This window comes from Magallana gigas, chromosome 2 (genome assembly GCF_963853765.1).
Source record: "Magallana gigas chromosome 2, xbMagGiga1.1, whole genome shotgun sequence".
Classification (NCBI taxonomy): domain Eukaryota; kingdom Metazoa; phylum Mollusca; class Bivalvia; order Ostreida; family Ostreidae; genus Magallana; species Magallana gigas.
Genome location: NC_088854.1, coordinates 56,801,381 through 56,823,691, shown reverse-complemented (window position 1 = coordinate 56,823,691; position 22,311 = coordinate 56,801,381). Strand labels below are relative to the sequence as shown.

Genomic DNA, 22,311 nt, shown 5'->3' with positions numbered 1-22,311 from the left:
TTTGTTTTAGATAATTTTCATTTGGAATTTTTTACAATGGTTTATTCCGAAAAATCTCTTTTGGTCTGATCTTATTTTTCTAATACAATATATTCAAAATGGGAAATGCACAAGGTATTTTTGGTGGTTTACCAGAGATTAGCGGTCCTAGATATTTTTGTCGACGTTAATTGTTATTGTTAATTTAATGGACTAAATACTTATAGAAATCATCATATACCAATCTGCATGCTGCATATGATTTGTGCACAAATTTTTCGCTTGGGGTGATTTTTAAATTAAACTATACAGCCTCTAATTAGCCGTTCTTATTCCAATATTATCATTATTTGAATCATGCTTGTTAAATTAATAGTATATATTATAAACCAATCAAATATTAACGTAAATTCAAAAGGACACTACCACAATTATGAGTTACCTGACATATGTTATTTGTTAAATATTGCCTAATAGAGGAAACGTTGTTCAAAAAACATTTTGGTCCATTCGTAGCAGTAACTCCTACTTAAATTGGTGTACTGAAAACGACATGTATCTTGGTATCTAAATAAACTGTCAAACTTCATAAAAAAGCTAAGACAGATGACCTTGTGTAAACCATCTAAAGATATATGCATTACCTAGTATGATAAAGGATACATGTTAAACCAATGAAATCCTTCGCAATAAACCAAAATAAGCAATCCTTTAAGAAACAATAGGAATGAAATATTACGCAATGCAAATAAATAAGTATACAATACAATTGAAATATTTTACAAATGGAAATAAATCAATAAAAATATAACTTATATGATACAAATAAAACATTTAACAATACCAATGAATTGATACAAAAGGAAATAGAGAAAAATATACAATGCAAAAAGCAAATTATAGAATTGAAATAAAATTTACAGAATATTAGTAGAAAATCAAATAATTCAACTCGAATGAAAAAGATCGAACATTGCAACGTTTGGCATTCCTAACACTCAGGCTGGTTCTTTTATGTAATTTAAAATTTATCTGGACATTGTAGTAGAATAAAGATATAAAAAGATTTTCAAAATTCCCCTCAGATATTATAATGTTGAACATTGAGCCACTATTAAACGAATGTTTTCAAAGACATATCACATTAGTATTACAGTTCTCAAGAAGATCTAAAACAAATATCTAAAAACCTACATCAAACTTTGAGCAAAACTGTCCAGGTTCTGAGCAATTGAGAATCAATAATATGTCAAGATGTCCGCTTATTAGTAAAACCATACATCATAACATTTAAGTTTACAAGAATAGTTTATTTTTTTCTATGGCTTTTGAGATTTCTTAAGATTTTTATCTACTAGTATATATTCCTATGTAAAAATGTGATCCCCATTGAGGCCACACCCTACCTTTGGGGATCAGGATTTGAACAAACTTGAATCTACCTCACCTAAGGATGCTTTTGCGTAAGTTACAGCTTTTCTGGCTCATTGGCTTTTAAGATGATCTTAAAAGATTTTTCTCTATAAATTCTTATGTAAAACTATACCCCCTATTGTGGTCCCACTGGGGATCAAGATTTGAACAAACTTGAATCTCCACTAATTTCTCTATCTCCCTTTGAAAAGGGCTTGGTCCTTAATTCTCACAACTTTAAAGCCGCTTTGCCTAAGGGTGCTTCGGTTGAAATTGGTTTTGTGGTTCTGGAGAAGATGCTGAAAATGTAAAAAAGTTTACGGGCAGATGGGTATACAGACGGACAGACGGACGACAGACAGAATGTTATCAGAAAAGCTTACTTGAGCTTTCAACTCGTATGAGCTAAAACCATTTCATTATTCTTGTCACACAAGACCAACAGACTCAAATCCATCGATTGATGATGTCACGGCTTTGTTCTCTCCAAATGCAGATATTGTAATATTATATTTAAAAAGAAAAGAAAATGGAGTAAACACTAATATACCTCTAGAACCCTGTTTGTTAATTCAGGTATGACTGAATCTATCAACCCCAAATCTCTTGCAAATTTGTTCAATGTTCGACCTGAAGAAAAAAATAGTATGTAAGAGCCAAACATGAGAGCTGAGAATAAAACAAGACTGATGGAAAGACAGACAGAGATGGTGAAACACCTTCAAAAAGCAACTTCAAAAAATGCAGCTAGCAAATATATAAATTTATTGGATTGTACATGTATTAAAACCATTTATTCGACCTCCAGAGATAAGACACAGAAAAACAATACATTTCATATATATATTTCCCTACCCACAGGATTTGAGTCAAAGAAATGGGTCTTGGCCCCCATAACCACCCGAAACATGTTGTTGTGAAGTCTCTTGCTGATGATGACTGACATTCTGAAGTACACCAGGCTGAAGAGGCTGATTCCCACCACAAAGACAGACATGGCCACCAGGTATTGCAGCATCAACTCATCTCCCTGGGCGGTGATCAGGGACCCCTCAGTAGTAGAGTTACTGGTCTGTAGAAGGGGTGTTATGTTGTACAATGTGTTTGATCCTAGTGTTTGGTTCAATGTATTGGCCACTGGATATAGTGGATACGATCCATTTTGTGCCTTAACGTTCAGAGAATCGGAGAGTTCAGCCCTTGAAAGATTTCGAAATAACAGATAACCCCATTAAAGAGAAATTATTTCGACCTATGTAGTTTATTCATACATAGCATAATTCAAATGCAAGAAATAACTTTCGCACTTCTTTATTTCATTGTAGATTGACTGACAGTTTTACAACACCCACAGAAATAATAGATTAAATAATTGATAATAAGTTTTATATGCAAATTCAGTACAAATATATTTGCAAAAAGGTCGTTTACACATCACTTACCATTTAGCTAAATGCCAGTCTCCATACCCATAAGCAGCCTGTAAATTTGTTTTAAAAAATTAATCTTTGATGTTAGAAACTGAAACCTTTAAAAGGTACTCAGAATTATGTTGTATAAATTCCTGAACAGTATGAACATTCGTTGCTTTAAAATCCTGTTAACAAAGGCATCATCAGTCTTGCTTTCTTCAAAAATCAAAAATCTAATTTATGTGTATATTTCCGTAAAATCCTTAAAAATGTGTGCAGAGATATCTTTGTTATTTATATGATTAATTTCTTTTCTTTGTCATCACATATAGTCATGGATGAAAGAAAGGATATTCAGTGTAGTATCAGAATAAGAGATGCTCAATTTGCAAGTATTTTGCATATCCCTATATGTGTACAAAGGATTCAAACCCGCCACACACACACACACACACACACACACACACACACACACAAACACCCCCCCACCCCCCCCCCCCACCCCCCCCCCCCCCACACACACACACACTGCTAGAATGCCACACGCACTCTAGTTAGCTACTATCACTGACATAGGCTATCACAAGAAGGAACATGGTCAGTGGTAGGAACAGCCATGGTCGCCCAGAGAGGTAGTAATCCATGTAGAAATTCCAACCAACGTCCCCAGTCTCCGCAAATTCACCGTCATCAACCGCCTTAGTTCTCTATAGAAAGAAAATTTATCCTCAGCTCAATGGTCTCAGATATTTCTAGTTTCAAATGACCTAAATGTTCCATACTAGTATGAAAATCAAATATCTTCCAGTTTGATAATCACATATTCTTAGGTCAGTTGACATTTCCAGATCAGGAACCTACCTTTTCTTCCGTTACATTGACGGATTTTTCCTGACTTTCATCTTTTTCTTCTATATTTTTGTCATGTCTGGTAAGGATGGAGGAGAATTCTGTCCCCTGTTTCACGAGTTCATCATATGTTCCAACACTTACTACTCTACCCTACAACAACATATCGTAGTTTTTGGTATCCTTTTTATCAAACCAAAGTAAGAGAAACGTAAAAAAATATGTGCGACTAAAAAAGACAACTAACAGTAACCATTAACAGCGTTGGTCAGATTAAGAGGAACAAACCTCATTCAGAACAACTATTCTGTCAGCTGACTTTAGATACTGCAGCTGATGAGTCACCAAAATCCTGGTCTTCCCTCTCAACAACTCACAAATACATCTGAATAAAAAGACATCAGCAGCATTTTATTACGTCTCTCTCTCTCTCTCTCTCTCTCTCTCTCTCTCTCTCTCTCTCTTTCTCTCTCTCTCTCTCACCTCTGGAACAGGTGACTTCCCACCCCAGTGTCCACTGCCCCCAGGGGATCATCCAGTAGATACACATCTGCCTCTCTGTACACCGTCCTATCAATCAAAAAAGAATGAAGAGCATGTTCACCCTTCATTTTTTTTTTTTTATATCAAAATGAATTTAATTGGGTTTATATTTAGGTCAGAAATTTATCAATGATAAATTTTTACCTGACATGTACAAACAATTATTAAAAACCATTAAAAACTTTAACACATACTGTGGAATCATTAGAATTCGAGGTGGCTCAATTTTCGTGGTATTCGTTGGTACCTCTCACCCACGAATTTACATCCTCCACGAAAACTAATTATAAAATATTTAGTTTTCCTTCTGAAACTGAAAACCGACGCATCCACGAAATTACGTCCCCACGAATAAGCAAAAATCTCACAATCCACGAAAATTGGCCCCCACGAAATTAAATGATTCCACAGTATTGATTTTGACCTCTGTGGATTAATTTTTTTAAAAGCTCTTTTTTCATGGGTGGGTGCATTTTCATTGTTACATAAGTGTTATGCAAAACTCGTTGATTTCTTTATTTCAACATGAACTGTATTTGAGTTTATACATGAATGAGATGAAAAGCATGGTCTGTTTATAAGTGTGATGCTGAACTCATCTTTGATAACTTGATTTCAACATGATCTTTGAGTTTAAAGTCGTATTTAAGTCAAAATTAAGAAGAAAAAAAAATTATTCAAGCTACATTTTTGCACTCTACATAGCTAAATAATCATTAAGAGATTAAAATTCACCAAATGGAGAATTATCTGTAAAAGAAAACACTAAAAACTTTCATTGCTGATTTTACCTCAGTCTATGAATTCATTTAAATTTGACTGAGCCATTTTTTCATGGATTGTCAAATTTTCAAAAGTTTGTTGATATTTAGTTTTTCTGAATTAAATGAAGTAAGAATATATACTTATAAATTAAGGCATTTAGCAAATAAACAACAAATGCCTGCACCTGAGTACTTGCTTACACCTTTGGGATTTCAACGCATGTGAGATGATGTCCGTAAGGTATAATTGAATTTTAACTGATAAGTTATCACTGTGTAATTAATCAGAAACCTACTTTCATGTTCGATACACAAGCCCGAAATAGCAAAAATGATAGTAGGGTGGTGGACACGCTTTGGCAGATCCATTTCAGTGATAGTCTCGGTCAAAATATATACTTGCAATGACATAATATTGAATGATTACGTATAGAGTGAATATATCTTCTGTGAGTCTATTTAGAGAATATATAAATTTAAAGGTAAGATATGACAAATGTTGAATAAATAATATAAGTCAATTCTCTTCTATAGTGGGCGATTTTAGTTTTGAGACTTATTCGCTTGCGAAGCACGACCTCTGGTGAGAGAATGAGGCAGACCTTTCCAGAAAGGGGTAACCAAGAACGCGGATTGACTGGCAGATACCTTTGAACGGACTTCGGTTAATACAAAAAGTTAATTAATAAAATGGAACAATAAATACGATTTAAGTATTAACGGAAAGAACATTCCAGAACAGGTTGCCTAAAAACGAGTTGACTAATTGACATCATGGCGGAAAGTGTAGGGCAAGTGAAAGGTATATGTGGCGTATTTTTTCACGCTAAGAAATGTTTAATTTCTTGATTTATTCAAATTAGTGATATAAAGATAGACCTTCACAATAAGTTGCGCAGTTTATATCGGGTTAAAAAGATATAGAAATTAATAAATAGTTTTTATAATTTTTGTGGAGTCCACAATAAATACAGCATTTGAATAAACCCCGCCTAAATTGGTCACTTGATACCACGCCCAATCTACCACAACAATGGCGACGACGAAAGAGTTAGTTATACCGTTAAGTTTGACAGATTTGGCAAAGAACAAAAAAAAAAAGAGACAGACTGACAAGGATAGGAACAAATGGAAGATTGTCATCGGAGACCATGTAGATTAAGGAAATAAGAAATATATTTATCATGAAGTTGTAGGGGTTTTGCTAGTCAGGTTCGTACGTACTCCATGCGTTACATGTCTTTACTTTATAAGTAATAAACCACAAGTGGATTTTCATTTTTTATTTTTGAATAAAGAATAAATAAACACTCTCAGTACATGCATCCCTCAGGGAGAGGGGGTATTCACTCATTTTACCGTGTCGTTGATGCTAAAATCGTGTTTCATCTTTATTACAAATAATTAGCAATTTATATCGTTCTACATTAATGAATAACGGAATAATAATGCTTTGGGTACCATCTGATATAAGAATTATCTAATTTAAGACACGGAAAACGTGATTTTAAACAAACTGTTCTTCCATCATGTTTTCTATGCTGGGTTTTCCCGCACTAATGTGCAGTAGCGTTACAAATGGCGTATTCCATTGATATTCATCAGACGTGTAGCAAAGTTTAGAGATAAAAAGCTAAAGAAAGAACATGACTAGAGTTTGTGAACGTCTAATTATGAGAAGCATGATGTAAATGTTTACTCAAACTCATGTCAAAATCTTTACTCCAAATAAGCCACATATACCTTTAACCATCATCGGCTCTGACCAGTTACTTTAAATCTGACAACTTTGGATTAAAATATGTATGTAAATGAATAATAATGCATATTAGAACCTAGCGTGTTTTAATTTCGTACATTTTCATACCACGACAGATTGGTTGTAAACCTTAAACGTTAACAAACAGGTAATTGTATTCTACGTCTTTATACTGTCAATCGCAACTTCTCGGGAAGTTGCGATTGCTATACTGTATGGATAAATAATGTATGCATAAAACGGAAAAGTTTAATGGGGATGCAGCCCCCCTCCTCCTTCAAATTGTTCTTCTTTTATCTGAGATTCTTATTTGCGACAGAAATAGAAATTATATTAAAAATTGTCCTAAAGAACCAAATTTAGAGAAATACACTAAATACATTTTCACTGGTTTGAAGTAAATACATTTAGAATTTTAAAAAAGTTTATTTTTATTTAAGTCAGTTTTCTACGGACTATTCAGCGGTTTTTTTTCCCGAATACGACAAAGAGCACACAGCGGGTGTGACCGGTTAGCAGAGAATGCTCATTTCTCCTAGGCACCTGATCCTACCTCTATCTTTTAGGAGGTCCGTGTTGGTCTTTTTTTGAATTTGTATTTCTTTTTATGAATTTTTGAGATGGCTGACGGTTTGTTGTCATTTTTTTCATTGCAAAAAACCGTATTAAGGCCACGTACATGTGTATATTATCCATTTCAGTTTGGATTTTTCATCCCTGCCCGCTCCTCTAGATATCTAACAATGCAGTTCGTTTTTTATTTCAATTTTAAAGGATTAAAATAAGGAAAAAAATGGACAAAGTATTGACACAAATTTTAAAAAATATAGTTCAACATATTAAGCATTCAATTATAACGTGTAAAGTGTTAATTCCCGCGCTTGTGCAGGGTATCATCTAGTGTTTTATGATTTGTTGGAGGTTTTGATTCATTGGTAAGGGTTACCTAGGAAAATCCCCACAGAATGGTCAATACCTTGCTAGTGTGAGTCTGGCCTTCTGACCACCACTCAGTAACAAGCCTCGCTCCCCGACCAAAGTCTGGTCTCCCAATCTCATCAGCTCCAGGTCCTACAGAGAGTGTGCAGTCATGTATAATTATTTAGAATTCAATAATAACATTCACCAGATCCTACAAAAGAGAGCAACCAGTTATGTAAACTCAATCTGTTCTTAAGAGGTTGATATTTTACTTTCATTGTTTCATTATTTATTTTTTTAAAAACCTTGATAATATGAAATTCCATCCAAATCCAATTTTCAGGGATCAGAAGGAAAATGTTAATAGAATCAAAAAATGGTGGTGATTGAAAAGACAACAACTGTACCTCAGATCAGCTGCTGAATGTTTCTGGCTGGCATAAGGATTACTGAGCATATTTTTACCTTGTATAAAGCACAGGCATGTAGCACCTGGCGATATCTTCCTTCTTCCACATTCTCTCCAAACGTGACGTTGGCCTGAATGGTTCCAGACATGACCCACGGCGTCTGAGCCATGTATCCCAGTCTGCCCTGCACACACACCTGTCCCGTCTCGGGTGGAAGTTCTTTAAGAAGGCTCAACAGAAGGGATGTCTGTGGGAAAAAATATCTCATTTCAAATCTTATGCAGTCTATACATTTACAAACAACAATAAAGAAACGTATATATAAAAGAATACAGAAATCAACTGAAATACAAACCTTTCCAGAACCAACTGGTCCTACTACTGCCAATAGTTCTCCCTGGAATAAAAGAATTAAATTCATAAAAAAAATTATGAAATTTCAAGAATATTTATACTTTTTGTCATACAAAAAACCATGACTGTTAAAATATCAGAGCTTTGTTATTGACATTTTTACATTACCTTCTTGATATCTAGATCAATATTCTTCAAAGAAAATGCCTCAGCCATCTCCTGAAATAAAGCAACATAGGAAAATTGACTTCAACTTGAGATTGATAACATTTTATTTTAACAATAATGGTTGAATTATATCACTAATAATGTTTTTCAGATAAGTACATACCATTAAAAAGCAAAAAACATATATTTAAACAGTGTTTTAGATGAAGCATTCTGAAATATTTTCTGAACACTGCTGAGATGTTAAGTAATCTATTTGCGTAGTTTAGCAAATGATTTTAAAATTTTATAATACCGTTTTAAGCTCTGAATGGCAATAATAACCATTAATAGTTGTTTATCAAATTTATTACTTTTATTATGCAAACTCGCCTGGTCAAAAAGTTTATTGGCAAAACCACCCTTGTCCAGGGAGTGTGGCCCGTGCCAGCTGGTAGTCATGTCCCGAATACAGACAGACACACCCCCTTTTTCCATCGGCTTGGTTGTTCCTTCAGACTCAGAAAAGACCTTCATATCCTCTAATGTGAGGAAAGACTGAAAAAATTAAGCATGTGTAGAGTGTGACAGACAGGCACAAGACAACTAATTCATAAAAGGTTTTTATTAATATGCTTGGTTAGGAGGAATTCACGTTCTGTCAAAATACTAAAGAGAGTACATATTTACAGTTTTCTCTAGCAAATTCATTAAAGGTTTACCTGTATTCTTTTGAGGGAAGATTCCAGTTGTTTGTTATTTTCCACCAGGTACATCATGAAGAGGAAGATGGTTTGTCGCAGAGAGAAGACCCAGCCCAGAATGCTGTAGATCCTCTGGGCAGACAGGGGAACCCCCGTATACCACGCTGTTCCAAACAGGGCCATGCTGATGATCACAGAGGCACTCTGGAACAATCCAATGTTGATGGACTTGGCAATATTGGCTTTCCATATCTCAGATACTTCCCACCTGAAACCAAAGCTTAAAGTAAGTAAACTGCTAATCTTCACCAACTTTATAAGTAAATAAAAGATTTTTTAACAATTGTGATGATATTTAAAAATTCAATCAAGCCAAGCATGATTTAAAACCAAGCAATGACAGATACCAGAGACTCAATGAAAGTAACAGCTACCCTCTAAGATTAAATACAATTTCACTGAATGGTTTCTCCCAGCAGTACATTTTGATCACTCTCATCCCAGCGATTATCTGGTTCATCAAATGGATTCTTTTGTCTCCTGCAGCTCCTATCTTCATCCTTCACGAAAATTATTCATAATACATAACTTGTGATAGATATAAACAAAATTTAACAACTCTTTAATACAGTCAAACACATTAACAGCAGATATGCATATAAGGAATTCACCCTTACATTGATTTCGGTTTTTATTCTCATCATTATTTATAACAAATCAAAGTTATTAATAATTAGTTATCGTTTTGGTTTCTTTTACTGTAGCTACTAAAAAGTATGAAAAGACTTAAAAAAGGCAATCAATGTCTGCACCTAAGCTTCCCATAAATCCATCCCAGCATGAATTGTAGGGGTAGAAGAACAACGGTGACAGCTAGAGTAAGGAAGCTGACCAGACCTATCTGTTGGTACAACAAGTACAGGATAGCCACAATCTCCAGGGGACCAAGCCAACAGAAATGGAAGCTCTCGATTGTCTGAGTAACACAACAGGTAAACACTCAGTTGAAACTTACGTTATTCTCAACCACAAAAATAACATAGAATTTCTTCAATAAATTTACTTAGAGAACATTTTCTTACATATGAAAACTTCTCTAAATCCGTTGACAAGTGGTTGATGATTTTCCCTGATGTTGTGGAATGGTTTGACAAGCTGGTAATCTTTATTTTGAGTATCTGAAAAATTTCAGTTTTAGAACATGAATAAGAAGTCTAGATTTAACGTTGAGATATTCACTGGTAATTAAAAAAAATACTAAGCAATATCAGATTAATTGGAATTATAAACATCAATACGAGGTTTGTTAAGGAAGAATACGTGCAATTTGGCATCTTATTATAACGGTAATATAATAAGCCTGAAAATTAATCACTGTTTTGATTCAGACCAATTTTTTTTAATTATTTTCCGTTTAAATAAATGTCACTGCAATAAAATTGGTATGTACAGTGTACATTATTACCATCTCGGTGCATTATGATATGATGGCTAAATATAACCTGCCTATATATATATATATATATATATATATATATATATATATATATATATATATATATATATATATATATATATATATATATATATATATATATATATAAAGCACTGAATAGAATCAACAACACTAGGCATCTTTAAAGTGTCGGATCTAATATATAGATACTAAGCCAGTAAACTGAATATAAAAAGCACTAAAAATGGCTAACGACACGAACAATAGAAATTGTCAAATTTTCGGGACAACCAGTCCCTTCTTCAGGACCAAAAAATAAATTACATGAGTACAAAACAAAGAAAACAAAATCTAAAGCTACTACTAAACTACTTAAGAAACTATAAAAAAGAACAGCTACATTATAAACATTTGTTCACATTCTTAAAGAATGTGTTGCTACTGTCGCCGATCGCTCTAAAGTAATCAATCGACTGCCAACTTCACGCCTGATTAAGTTAATTAGCTAATTAAAATTGGCGTCCGAGTTATCTAATGAAAATTTGAACCCCCGTTGTTAACTCGTACGGCACTTATGATATAGACTCGAATTTTGATTAAAAAGAGATAAAATTCAATGAAAATAAATAAATAAAAAAAAATGATTTACAAATAAAAGGTAGTAAAGAAACTAATAAATGAATGGAAGAGGCGCAGTTGACAGATTTCATGAATTTACTATGTGGGTGTCAGGTGATGTATGGCTATGAGACGTTCATTTTAGTGAAGTCCATTTGTTTGTTCATGCCATCAGGTCTGAATGATTTGAGTCTGTGCATCCAGAACTTTTCCTTGCTCTTCCTCTCCGCGTCTGTCCAATGAGGATTATGGTCAATAACCAATACTGTCATGTCTTCCCATTTGTGGCCACTTGTATTAAAATGTTCTCCGACGGGCTCCTTGACTTTTTTGGTCTTTATGGTAGAGCGGTGGTTGTTGATCCTTCTGCGGAGGTCACCTGTTTCACCGACGTATTGCTTAGAGCAGACTTTGCAACTGATGAGATAGATGCAGTTGTCTGTGCGACAAGAAGTGTTGCCAAATATCTTGTAGGTGCGACCTGTGATGGGGCTTTTAAAACTGTCCGCGTTGGTGCTGTGTTTGCACAACAGGCATCTGGTATCGGAACATGTTTTAAAACATCCATTTGGCAACGGGTTGTCTAATCTTGCCCTCACTACCATGTCCTTTAAGTTCCTCGGGCGTTTAAATGCAGCCATTGGTGGATCCTTGAAAAGATCAGCCATTCTTTCGTTAGTGTAAAGAATGGGCAAATTATTTTTAAGGATGGTGTTGAGGTTCTTAAGGGCGGGGTGATATGTAGTGACAAGTGGAACCCTGCTTTTGTCTGTTTTCTCTTTGTATTGTAAAAGGGTTTTCCTGTCTTTTGTAGTAATCTCATCAATTGCAGATTGAACTGTGTGGGCTTTATAGCCTCGATTACACAGATGGGATTTTAATATTCTGCTCTGTTCTTCAAATATCTCATTAGAAGAACAGATTCGTCTGATTCGGGTTGTTAATCCTTTAGGAATTCCTCTAAAAGTATGGGGAGGGTGGCAACTCGATGGCTTGAGGTAGAGGTGAGAATCAGTGGGTTTGGTATGGAGACTGAATTTTATTTCACCATCTTCCAAGGTGGGTGTAGTATCCAAAAATACATTTTTGGAACTAGATATGTCCACTGTGAATTTAATCAAATTGTGGAAGGAGTTGGCAAAGGTGATGAAGTCATTTAGGCAGTCTCGGTTTTCGACCCATTTCATCTCAATATCATCAATGAACCGCAACCAGCTCAAAGGTTTGAAAGGAGCTCTGAGAAGCAGGTTGCGTTCCAATCTTCCCATAAATATATTGGCGTAAGAGGGGGCCATTTTGGTGCCCATAGCTGTACCACTTATTTGTATGTAATGTTCGCCATTAAACATGAAATTGTTCAGCTTGAGAACATGTTCAAGGAGCTTGAGTAGAGATTCCGTTGACGGCTGCTGAATCGTTCTACTATCCCATACCTCCCTGCAGGCCTCGATACCTTCATCGTGAGGAATATTCGTGTACAAGGACGTGACGTCCATTGTAACGAGAAGAGTATGGTCTGGCAGGCCAGAGGAAGGTGTTTTATTCAGGTAATCTGTAGTGTCCTTGAGGTATGATGGCAAATCTTCTACATGTGGACGGAGATGTAAATCTATAAATTCAGATATTTTCTCCGTGGGGTGGCCGATGGCACTGACTATAGGGCGCCCAGGCATTCCTTCCTTGTGGATTTTTGGAAGCAGATAAAATTGACCTGGTCCACAGTTTGTTGGGCGAAGCGTTTCATAAACATTAACACCAATCTCATCATTTTCATACATTTTGTCCAGGGTGTTAGTGATGAGAGCTGAAAACTCTTCAGTAGGATCAGAGTCCAGTTTCTTGTAAAAACGATCGTCTGTCAGCTGTCTGTTGGCTTCAGCTAAATACGCTTGTTTGTCGAGGACAACCACGGAGAAAATATCTGAATTTATAGATTTACATCTCCGTCCACATGTAGAAGATTTGCCATCATACCTCAAGGACACTACAGATTACCTGAATAAAACACCTTCCTCTGGCCTGCCAGACCATACTCTTCTCGTTACAATGGACGTCACGTCCTTGTACACGAATATTCCTCACGATGAAGGTATCGAGGCCTGCAGGGAGGTATGGGACAGTAGAACGATTCAGCAGCCGTCAACGGAATCTCTACTCAAGCTCCTTGAACATGTTCTCAAGCTGAACAATTTCATGTTTAATGGCGAACATTACATACAAATAAGTGGTACAGCTATGGGCACCAAAATGGCCCCCTCTTACGCCAATATATTTATGGGAAGATTGGAACGCAACCTGCTTCTCAGAGCTCCTTTCAAACCTTTGAGCTGGTTGCGGTTCATTGATGATATTGAGATGAAATGGGTCGAAAACCGAGACTGCCTAAATGACTTCATCACCTTTGCCAACTCCTTCCACAATTTGATTAAATTCACAGTGGACATATCTAGTTCCAAAAATGTATTTTTGGATACTACATCCACCTTGGAAGATGGTGAAATAAAATTCAGTCTCCATACCAAACCCACTGATTCTCACCTCTACCTCAAGCCATCGAGTTGCCACCCTCCCCATACTTTTAGAGGAATTCCTAAAGGATTAACAACCCGAATCAGACGAATCTGTTCTTCTAATGAGATATTTGAAGAACAGAGCAGAATATTAAAATCCCATCTGTGTAATCGAGGCTATAAAGCCCACACAGTTCAATCTGCAATTGATGAGATTACTACAAAAGACAGGAAAACCCTTTTACAATACAAAGAGAAAACAGACAAAAGCAGGGTTCCACTTGTCACTACATATCACCCCGCCCTTAAGAACCTCAACACCATCCTTAAAAATAATCTGCCCATTCTTTACACTAACGAAAGAATGGCTGATCTTTTCAAGGATCCACGAATGGCTGCATTTAAACGCCCGAGGAACTTAAAGGACATGGTAGTGAGGGCAAGATTAGACAACCCGTTGCCAAATGGATGTTTTAAATCATGTTCCGATACCAGATGCCTGTTGTGCAAACACAGCACCAACGCGGACAGTTTTAAAAGCCCCATCACAGGTCGCACCTACAAGATATTTGGCAACACTTCTTGTCGCACAGACAACTGCATCTATCTCATCAGTTGCAAAGTCTGCTCTAAGCAATACGTCGGTGAAACAGGTGACCTCCGCAGAAGGATCAACAACCACCGCTCTACCATAAAGACCAAAAAAGTCAAGGAGCCCGTCGGAGAACATTTTAATACAAGTGGCCACAAATGGGAAGACATGACAGTATTGGTTATTGACCATAATCCTCATTGGACAGACGCGGAGAGGAAGAGCAAAGAAAAGTTCTGGATGCACAGACTCAAATCATTCAGACCTGATGGCATGAACAAACAAATGGACTTCACTAAAATGAACGTCTCATAGCCATACATCACCTGACACCCACATAGTAATTTCATGAAATCTGTCAACTGCGCCTCTTCCATTCATTTATTAGTTTCTTTACTACCTTTTATTTGTAAATCATTTTTTTTTTATTTATTTATTTTCATTGAATTTTATCTCTTTTTAATCAAAATTCGAGTCTATATCATAAGTGCCGTACGAGTTAACAACGGGGGTTCAAATTTTCATTAGATAACTCGGACGCCAATTTTAATTAGCTAATTAACTTAATCAGGCGTGAAGTTGGCAGTCGATTGATTACTTTAAAGTGATCGGCGACAGTAGCAACACCTTCTTTAAGAATGTGAACAAATGTTTATAATGTAGCTGTTCTTTTTTATAGTTTCTTAAGTAGTTAAGTAGTAGCTTTAGATTTTGTTTTCTTTGTTTTGTACTCATGTAATTTATTTTTTGGTCCTGAAGAAGGGACTGGTTGTCCCGAAAATTTGACAATTTCTATTGTTCGTGTCGTTAGCCATTTTTAGTGCTTTTTATATATATATATATATATATATATATATATATATATATATATATATATATATATATATATATATATATATATATATATATATATATATATATATATATATATATAACCAATAGCAGCCCGATGGCCGAAGGCCCGAGGGATGATATTGGTCGAAGGTTGATACAGGCTGTGATATGGAAAAGGGTATTGATTATCATATTTATTACATACTTAGTAATAAAAATTTTAAATAGAATCAACTTGAACAAATTGATTTCAAATATTTTTTGAAAGTAGTCTGTACTTGTACTAAATGAAAATATGAGATCGTACTGGTTTTCCATACATTCAGCTACAGAACCAGAACCCTGTGTTTTGAAATTAACTGCTCTAAAACAAGTTTTTAACTGCATTAAAAAATGTCGACTGTAAGAAATGTTTTATTTTTCGTCTGTTAACATGCAGAAACGAAAAATCCGCACGGAGTGTAATACGGATTCGTATCAGCCTTAGGGCTGATAACCTGTATCAGCCCCGGAGGCCGATATGCGTTTTAGGATGTCATCTGTATCACATAAGCACTCGTAGGTCTTTACTAAACAATAAACATAAAAACTAAAGACAAAGCATCTCAGTTTTATGAAAATTGCTGCTAGAATCCTATAATCTCCTAGATTAAATAGTTATTCAGTTAGCCCTCTGAAAACCATCCCCAAATGTTATACAGTTTGTACAGAAAACGGCATGTTGAATTAAAGCGACACAAAGTGGAAAATTTTTAAAGCACATTTTTTAAAGGGGCATGGCCACGATTTTGGTCATATTTTATTTTTCTGTTTTTATTATTTATAATGGTTTAGAATTGCATTTCTAATGATGAAATAAAATTTGAGAGTCCTCCATAGAGTTATGAGCAAGATATAACTCGCTTCTAGCTTAACAAATGACACTGAAATGTCGGTTGCCTTTTAAAAATGCCTTACTGAAGCATTGTAAATATTTAAATTAATAATTTTGGACCAAAATCGTGACCATGCCCCTTTAATTTCAGCATTCTTTAGATACATGTTAGATGTGTGTCAAGCTATATGGGATAGTAACGTTGTTCTATTCAGACGTTTATATTGTAAACACCGACAGAAGAAAGCCTGGCCGAGAAATAAAAGCATCGTTACATACTTCTTTTAACAAATATTTGATTTAATTAACATTTATTCCATTATTCTCTTATTCAATTTGCAGTAAATTACACCAAAATACTTTATTTGAGTTCTAAGTTTTCTTGTATTTTGAACCTGTTGACAATGCTTTCCGCTCAAATTTGCAGGACTTTCAGTTATGTTGTCATCAATGTGTAAAATCTACATAACACCTTTTAATCTATGGGGAATAATTATTTCCGATTTTATTTTATTTGTTTTTAATCTACGTTTCTTTGGGGTTTTTAATTGTATAGGTATATAATAAAACCCCATTTGTTTCTAGTATTTAGAGGAATAACGTGTAACTTAGATTCCGCGTGCTTCCTTTACACCCCTGGGTAAACAGTGAATGATAGAGTTAGTTTTACCTTCCTATAAATGAGGCTAGCCACAGCTACTTTCATTTTCAAAGCAATGTGGAGACAGGTAAAGAAATACTTGGGATAAACGATCAGCTGTAGAATGTGGCTGACTGCCACCACCGTTGCGTAGATGTACACCTCGGTCTGTGACAAGGTGGAACCAGGCTGGAAGTAGGAGATGATCCGACCAATCAGGTAGGGCTGGGCAATTCTGATTCCTTCCTACGTGAAAAGATGAAGGAAAAAAACTACCATAAAATCATTTTTTTTAATCTGGTAAAGAGTACGAGGTTATCTAATTTTTCTTTTAGTTATAGAATGCTGATACTTGGACAACCATATGTATTAACTAAATGTTTTTGCCAGGATTTATTTCATTATATTAGGAATTTCTACTTAAAATTTTCTTAATTGTATCACATATAAGTGATTATTTCACCGAAAAAAATTCCCATAGGTTACTAGAATCTACTAGGGATTGGTATCGCAAAAAAAATTGAATTGCGATATTTTTTTCAAAATATCGCGAAAATTTTAAAAATAAATGAAAAATCAATGATTTCATTATGTATTTGTGTTTTAATTTGTGTTGCATTTAACTATTCATCTAAAATCAAACTGCATATAACAAAAAGCAATCCAATAAAATATAAATTTGAATATATTTAAACTTGATTTTTAAAGTCTGGTCCATGATATGATTTCTTTTCCCGAATTTTTAAACATGTAAGTTCGCGTATCACGTTACCTATCGGTCGACAAAAAATCGCGATATGCTGGTTTATCGATAAAATTGCTCAAGTTTTAACGTTGCGTGCTGCACAATTTGCATAATGCTTACAGAGGCAACTAGAAAGATGCCGTTAACGCCCCACTCCCATTTGAACTCTGCAATGACTGCCCAGTACAAACTTGGCTTTTTCCCTTTCTCTTCACATTTTTTCACATAGGCATTCCAGGAACTACAAGCATCAGACGAAAACATCCTATTAAGATACACAATTCTACAGATTTCTAAATCATTAGACAAACCAGAGAGAGAATCTTATATTTTAATCAGTATACGTTCATGTTAATGTTCATGACTTTTCTTACTTTTCCATGCGATCCCCTAACAAGTCGGACTGGTCCTCTGGGAGGACATCGTACAGATGATCTTGTGTCAAGGGGTGGCGGAAACCATAACGGAACAGTGGAAAAACCCACCTATATCACCATAGACAATAATTATCAATAAATATATCACCCACGTAAATCACAAAAATACTGTCAACAAAAATAGCAAATGCCTACATTTCCAAAGACATTACGGAAAAACGTGTAAAGTATGAACATAGATATAGTAAAATCTCAAATATAACAATGTTATGTTGAGTCCCTGGCACAATTCAACGGCGCAATAGGTTAGAGTGTTGACTAAGTATATGTTAGTCATGTGTTCGAATCCCGCTGGAGCTTTAAGATTTTTACCTTCCAAAAGTTTTTAAAACATGTTTTTTGGTCAAATAGTGTGTAATTTAAAATTTTTAAAATGATGAAAGTATTAAGGTTACTTTTGTTCACAATAATATCGACTGGTGTCGCATTCCAATTTAATTAGTTAAAACACTTATATGAAACTAAATCAATACTGCTGGATGAAAAAAATATAAAAATACATTCTCCTTCTTAACACAAAAATCTAAAAAAGTGCAAATATTTACTAGATATAACTCACTTACTTGATGTCAGAACTGAGTAATCACATGAACTAAATTTAAATCGAATGTGATACCTTGTTGACCAAATGGTATACCAATCTAGCAAGCTGTTGAAACTCTACCGGTAATCAGTATTTCGCTGTATATATAGTTTAAAATTAATTTCTTGCCGAGTCCTGAATCTACCACTTATTTCTTAGTCAGGCACATAAGACTTATCAACAATAGTGCTAGTAATTCAGTTCCAATAGGCTGAATGAGATAACTTATTTTGATTCCACCTTTTTTTTTTGCAACAAAAAATACACATTAATTTAATTCTACCAGTATAAAATATCCTTCAGGAATTATGTTCGGTTCCGTTTTTCCGTTTTAGAAAAAGAGCACACGGCGGATGTGATAGATCATCAGAGGATGCTCACTACTCCCTGGTACCTGATCCCATCTTTTTTAGAGGTCCGTGTTTGCTCTGCTTATGTTTTGTATTTTTCCTTTGGATTTTGGTGTTAAACACTGTTTGTTATAACCATTTCTCATTTCTAGTAATCGAAATTCCAAATGCTAAATGGTTTAACATACTCACTCAATCGTCTCTGTACCGTGATGTGCTTGAGGCGTCTACAAGGGATTTCCATCTGACTCGGTATGCAGCTATTCGAGGTGCTGTCTCCATGGTCAGACCTCTGCCTCCAGGCCTTTTAGGGCATTTCTTCTCCAGCTCTCTGTTGGCCGGCCTGTATTCATTTTCGCCTGATATGTCCATCTTAGGGCGACCCTAGGCAATGAGTTTGGGGAATGGATATGACCAAGCTATCACCAGCTTCTTGTTTGGATGATCTGTGATATTGTAGCCATCCAAGTTTTTTTCAACAGTTCTTTATTTGAGATGTTGTTTGGCTAAAAGATCTTTAGGATACGTATAGGGGAGTTGGTTTAGAAGACACCAGGTTTCTTTTAATTAATAGAGAGGTTTTACAAATCTTTGAACCATATAGGAGGACACTGAGTACGTTGCTATTAAAGATCTTGATCTTGGTAAGGATGTAAAGTGCTTTATTTCTTTATCTAGGTTTCAACATTGAAAAATCTTATTCTGCCTTGCTGATCCTGGTGTCGATTTCTATGTTGCATTCGCCAATTGTGGTAACTTTGCTGCCTAGGTAAGTATACTTCTCAACATTCTTTATCAGTTTGCTTTCGAAAAGAACTGGATTTCTGTTGGTAGTATTTACTCGTAAAACCTGTGTCCCTTGGTTTTGACCTTTATACCGATTTTGCTAGCTGTTGAGCTGAGAAGCTCTGTCTTCTAATGGAACTCCCGATGTTCGCTTGACCAGAAATCTAGGTCATCAGCATATCAGCATAATCCAGGTCCTCTAGGATTAGGGTCAGTGTCTACTGCAATTCCTGTTTTTTGTCTTAGGTAATGTTCTTCACAATCCAAGCTATTGTAAGGGAAAATAGCACAGATGGCATCCTTGCTTCCATCTGCCGTTTACTGCAAAATGCTCTGTGGGCTGGTTATTATAAATCACCAGCACTCAAAGTTTTCAAAGAGTAACTGGATGATGTAAACCAGTTTCTGAGGGATTCTGTAGTGTCACAGGATCTTCCAAAGAGAATTACGGTGCAAGCTGTCAAAAGCCTTCTCGAAATCGACAAATACAGCATACAGTGTGCTGTATCACTCGCATGACTGTTATATATGGTCAACACTGGATTTCCTCTTTCTTGATCCAGCCTGCTCCTGGCCGAAGTATATTTTCTACAGCAGTTGTGATGCGCTGTAGTATGATGCAACTACAGACTTTTCTGGTGAGAGAGAGAGAGAGAGAGAGAGAGAGAGATGTTATTCTACGCCAGTTGTTGCAGTCTACAAGGTCAGCTTTCAGTTTGATGATGACTCCTTTCTTCCAGTCATCTGGGAATCCTCTTTATCCCATATATCTTTATTCTATATACCTTGGAGGATACGCTGTAGTGTGTATAGTGTTTCGTTTCATTCTGCTTTCAACCTCTGTGGACATATGCCATCCCCCCTTGGGCTTGATCACTTTTCAATTTATGTATTGCGTTTTCACCTTATTTACCTTATTTAGCGTGATGGGCCCATTTTCATCTCAAGGTCGTTCTCTGTCTCATCAATGTCGGGAGGTATCGGTGGATCTGGTCGGTTCAGAATGCTTTCTGCATCTCTCTGGTTTTGCCCTTTCCTCTGTTATTGCTGAACCGACCTCTGCTTTTACTGGTAGGTCTTGTTTAGGTTCGTTATTACCACATAGTTTTTCCGGGATCAAGAAAACGGTTTTCATATCAGTAATTTTAGTAGCTAGCTGTGCTTTCTCAGCAAGCTTGTCTCTGTAACTACTCTTATCTCTCATTGCTGAATTCTTCATTTCAGTTTGTCTTTCTCTATATTAAGCAGCTGCCCTTTTTTCAGTCTGGGTGCATTTGCATCTAGAAACTTTTTCTAGTTGTTTCCTCTCTTCCATGGAGTCCGCGTGTTTTTGGTTAACCATTCTGATTTTGGTTGATTTTTTTGTAGCCTATGACTTCAGTTGCATTTTCAGTCACGGCCTGATGGAATTGGTCGATAGTGACAGCTGTCTCATCTTTGAGTGTGCTGTATCGGTTTATGATGGTTATGTTGAATTCTTCTTTGACATCTGGGTCCTTGAGATTGCTAACATCATACTGTTTGATGTTGCAAGTACCGATCTTGGCCTTTCACACTTAATGAATCTTGGCTATACCAATTTTATGGTCACTACCGATGGCATATTTGTCGCATGTCCTGTAGAGAGTGTCTCCATTTGATGTTAATGGTTAACATAACATGCAGTCTATTCGATAAAATACTTATAGAGGCGACAGGAAAGATAATGCCCCACTCCCACTCCTATTTGAACTCTGCAGTCACTGCCCAGTACAAACTTTGTTTTTTGTGTTTTTTTTCACATTTTTTTTCGCATGGGCATTCCATGCTCTACAGGCATCAGACAGAAAACAAAGAAAATATTTATAAACATTTTGATGATTATTATTTGGATTAATTTCTTGATCATCAACCATACAAGAACATTATGATTTTTGAATTGATTTACTGTCCGTTTCTTGGGCTGGGACCATTTAGAGCAAAGGCGGACCATAAATGTTAACAATAAAAGTCTACCCGAACCATTTTACTGTACAGACCTTTAATTATACGACATCGGTAAGACATTGTATATATTATCCTGTGTCAAGGGTGGACAAAAACCATTACGGAATAGTGAGAAAACCCACCTATATTACCAATGAGTTTTTATTGCGAATATCACTACGAACATTACAGAAACATGATTAACAAAAAAATAAAATCATAGGCCTCTGAGTACCATAGTCTTTAGATAGACCCGTTAGGGGGTCTCATGTTTGCATTTTAATCTTCATTTTGGAGTCAAAGCCATCGTTCCGGACTCCTATGACTGTTTCCTTTGCTTTTATTATTCGATCATTGTTAGAAAAATCGCAGATGATCTATACTCTAGCTCAATGGGCCAAAATTTTAATTTTTTGGTAAAAGAGATCTGCTTTTAATGGTCATTTGTCAAAAAATAAAATAAAGGTTTGTACCCAAGAATGTTGTGAGATTTAAGTGCCTTGGTGAAAATATATTCCGGAATGTCTCAAAGAAATAGTTCTGCAAAGTCTACTCGATGAGAATGGACATCAGGGAATCGATATAACGTTTAAATTAATCCGACAAAGATATCACTGGCCTAATACGTACAAGGATATTAAGACCTATTATCAAAAATGTGAGAGA

The 22,311-nt window shown here is 35.6% G+C and overlaps 1 protein-coding gene across 2 annotated transcripts in view; it reads right to left on the bottom strand.

Annotated features, from left to right (window-relative positions):
* LOC136269632 (ATP-binding cassette sub-family C member 4-like) overlaps positions 1-22,311 on the bottom strand; it is an 84,526-nt gene that overhangs the window by 59,903 nt on the left and 2,312 nt on the right. The window contains exons 2-20 of one of the 2 annotated variants that reach the window (XM_066077367.1): positions 17,899-18,009; positions 17,645-17,765; positions 16,810-17,025; positions 10,338-10,433; positions 10,068-10,231; positions 9,690-9,815; positions 9,274-9,523; positions 8,945-9,109; positions 8,573-8,623; positions 8,406-8,447; positions 8,106-8,297; positions 7,696-7,790; positions 4,137-4,223; positions 3,942-4,038; positions 3,666-3,806; positions 3,377-3,511; positions 2,835-2,872; positions 2,248-2,591; positions 1,943-2,022 (exon numbers count right to left, since the gene is read on the bottom strand). In XM_066077367.1, the coding sequence (XP_065933439.1) occupies positions 1,943-2,022; positions 2,248-2,591; positions 2,835-2,872; positions 3,377-3,511; positions 3,666-3,806; positions 3,942-4,038; positions 4,137-4,223; positions 7,696-7,790; positions 8,106-8,297; positions 8,406-8,447; positions 8,573-8,623; positions 8,945-9,109; positions 9,274-9,523; positions 9,690-9,815; positions 10,068-10,231; positions 10,338-10,433; positions 16,810-17,025; positions 17,645-17,765; positions 17,899-18,009 (2,551 nt within the window). The remainder of the gene's footprint in view (positions 1-1,942; positions 2,023-2,247; positions 2,592-2,834; positions 2,873-3,376; positions 3,512-3,665; positions 3,807-3,941; positions 4,039-4,136; positions 4,224-7,695; positions 7,791-8,105; positions 8,298-8,405; positions 8,448-8,572; positions 8,624-8,944; positions 9,110-9,273; positions 9,524-9,689; positions 9,816-10,067; positions 10,232-10,337; positions 10,434-16,809; positions 17,026-17,644; positions 17,766-17,898; positions 18,010-22,311) is intronic. The other variant, XM_066077368.1, reaches the window with a different exon arrangement.